The 2,893-nt window shown below is 46.2% G+C and overlaps 1 protein-coding gene across 1 annotated transcript; it reads right to left on the reverse strand.

Annotated features, from left to right (window-relative positions):
• Positions 1–1,225: 1,225 nt before the first annotated feature.
• LOC104108969 (uncharacterized) lies at positions 1,226–2,680 on the reverse strand. Its single transcript, XM_009618129.2, has 2 exons — positions 2,482–2,680; positions 1,226–2,121 (listed from the first exon to the last, which is right to left on the reverse strand). The coding sequence occupies exons 1-2, from the start codon at positions 2,678–2,680 to the stop codon at positions 1,226–1,228; spliced, it is 1,095 nt and encodes a 364-aa protein (XP_009616424.2).
• Positions 2,681–2,893: the final 213 nt, after the last annotated feature.

Consider the following 2,893-nt stretch of genomic DNA (forward strand, 5'->3'; position numbering starts at 1 on the left):
AGGACTGCACTCACCGCTACTTCGGATACGGCGAGGTAGACTAGTAGGCGTTCCCCATGTTCTGCTTTGGAAAGCAACAACGGTGATGATAGATAAGTTTTTAACTCCTTCAGGTCTTGAACGCACTCAGATGTTTATAGGAGGTTGTTGTCCTTCTTGAGCAGGCCGAAAAATTTATGACATCTGTCAGACGATCATGAGATGAATCTCGATAAGGCGGCGATGCGGCTGGTCAGCTTCTGAACCTGTTATTTGCTGGTTAAGTGTTTTGGTATTCCTTCTATGGCTTTGATTTGGTCGGGATTGACCTCAATGCCTCTTTGTGATACCAGGAAGCCCAAGAATTTTCCTGAGGTTACGTCGAATGCACACTTCTCTGGATTTAGTTTTATGTCATATCGCCTGAGTATGTCGAAGGTCTCTTTTAGGTGGTCGGTGTGAACTTCTTTCCTTTTGGACTTGACCAACATATCGTCTATGTAGACCTCCATGGTCTTGCTGAGTTGGTCCTTGAAAATTCTTGTTACCAACCTTTGGTATGTCGCCCCCGCATTTTTCAGTCCAAAAGGCATCACTCTGTAGCAATACATTCCTTGGTGGGTGATGAAGGTGGTCTTCTCCTAGTCCTCCTCTTCTATGTGGATCTGGTTATGGCCCGGGTATGCATCTAAGAAGCTTAGCAATCCGTGCCCGGCTGTTGCATCAATGAGCTGGTCGATATGGGGTAGCGGGAATGAGTCTTTTGGGCATGCTTTGTTCAAATCTCTAAAGTATACGCACATCCGCCATTTCCCGTTCTTCTTTTTTACCAAGACCACGTTGGTGACCCATTGGGGGTATTTTGATTCTCTGATGGAGCCGTTTTTCAACAATTTTTCAACCTTCTCACGAATTGCATCGTTTATTATGGAATTGAACTTTCACCTAACTTGCCTTACCGTGGGTAGAATGGGTATACGTTCAACTTGTGTGTCGCGACCTCCTTTGGGATACCTGGCATGTCTGTGTGGGAAAAAGCAAACAAGTATGCGTTATTAATTAAGAAATGACGGAATTTACCTGGTTCTTGCAGCTTGCAACCAATATAAGCTTTCTTGTTGTGGTCGTTATCATCAAATTAGATGGGGTCAAGGCCTTCTACGGTTGACCCTGTGGCCTCTATTGTTTCGGGGTCTTTGATGACGTCCGCTCTTTCATCATTACTCGACCTCGACCCTGTTAATTGCTATGCCTCTTTTACTTTTCCCTTTATTTGTTGGGTGTATGTGCAGTCCTGGGTGATGCAATGGTATTCTCGGTACGTGCGTTGTTCGCCTCGTATGCTGAACACTCCCCACAAGGTGGGAACTTTGATAATCTGGTACAAGCTGGAGGGGATGGCCTTCATGGAGTATATCCAAGGCCGACCTATTATGGAGTTATACGCCATGTCCTGATCCATGATGTGGAATATGGTTTCCAGGGTGACGCCTCCGGCAAGGAAGGGGAGTGTGATTTCTCCAGATGTTCGTTTAAGTGCATTGTTAAAACCAGTTAACATGATGTAGCGTGACACTATCTTATCCTCGAGTTTCATCTGTACAAGCACTTGAGGGTGGATAATGCACGCGCCAATCCCATCGTCTACTGTAATATATCTCACATATGTATCTAATATTCGTAAAGTGATAACGAGAGCATCATAGTGAGGGAAAACCAAATTGTGAGTATCTAACTTATCGAAGATGATACTTTCTTCGAGTTCGTCGTACCATTCATGAGTGATCGAATGTTTGAGTCTGTGGGTTGTGGTGAACTTTACGTTGTTAATCGATGCTCCATCGCCACCTCCAATGATCATTTGAATGGTGCGAGTTGGTGAAGGTGGTTTTGGCGGCCCCTGGTGCTGTTCACGTCCTCGGGCGAAGTTGGCCCTTCCTCGGTCGCTCATCAACTCTTTCAAGTGTCCTTGGTGAAGCATATTTATGACCTCCTTCCTTAGGGCGATGCAATCCTCGATTTTATGACCTCGTTCCTGGTGGAATTCGCAGAGGGCGTTTGACTTCCTGGTGTTTGGGTCGGACCTTATCTTTTGTGGCCACTTCACTTTTGGGCCGAGCTTCTCCATTGCGTAGACTATTTCTGAAGGTGAGACACAAAAATTGTGAGTAGATAGTAAAGGGGGCATACCTCTCTCGCTCCGGTGAGTCCATGTCCTTGGCCTAGATGGGCCCTCTTCGTGACGGGAGGGAGGCATGATGGCGCCCCTAATATATGGCTGAGGCCTTTCTCGGTTGGGTCGTGGAATCGCTAGATCCCTTCGAGTATCATTTGTTCGGTCTTTTTCTGGACTCGGCTTGTACTGAGGTCAACTGTTGGGTTGGTTCATTTAGGTTGTCTTCGTCAGCATGGACTTTGGCGCAATAGGCATTGTGTATTTTATCCCAAGTGGTTGGGGGATATTCATAAGCCGACTCAGCAACTTTTTGGTCGCCCTCGAACCGTTTCTGCTCAGCCCATTTTGAAAAGCTGCTACAGCCATGCTTTCTGATACATTTGGTAAGGTCATCCTTACATAGTTGAATCTAGCGAGGAAGTCCCTCAGTCCTTCTCCAGGTGATTGCTTGATGGCAAATATATCATTCGCTCTTGTTTCCGCCTTTTTAGCTCCGGCATGGACCGTTACAAACTTGTCAGCCATCTCTTCGAATGTTTCAATGGAGAGCGCAGGCAGCTGTGAATACCAAGTTAATGTGCCCCCGGTGAGGGTTTCGCCAAACATTTTCAATAGGATGGAGGATACTTGTTCTTTGGCGAGATCGTTGCCTTTTACTGCGATGACATAGTGAGTCACATGATCCTTAGGGTCGGTCGTACCGTCGTATATTTTTAAGTACGGCAGCATTTTGAAGGT

This window comes from Nicotiana tomentosiformis, chromosome 3 (genome assembly GCF_000390325.3).
Source record: "Nicotiana tomentosiformis chromosome 3, ASM39032v3, whole genome shotgun sequence".
NCBI lineage: Eukaryota > Viridiplantae > Streptophyta > Magnoliopsida > Solanales > Solanaceae > Nicotiana > Nicotiana tomentosiformis.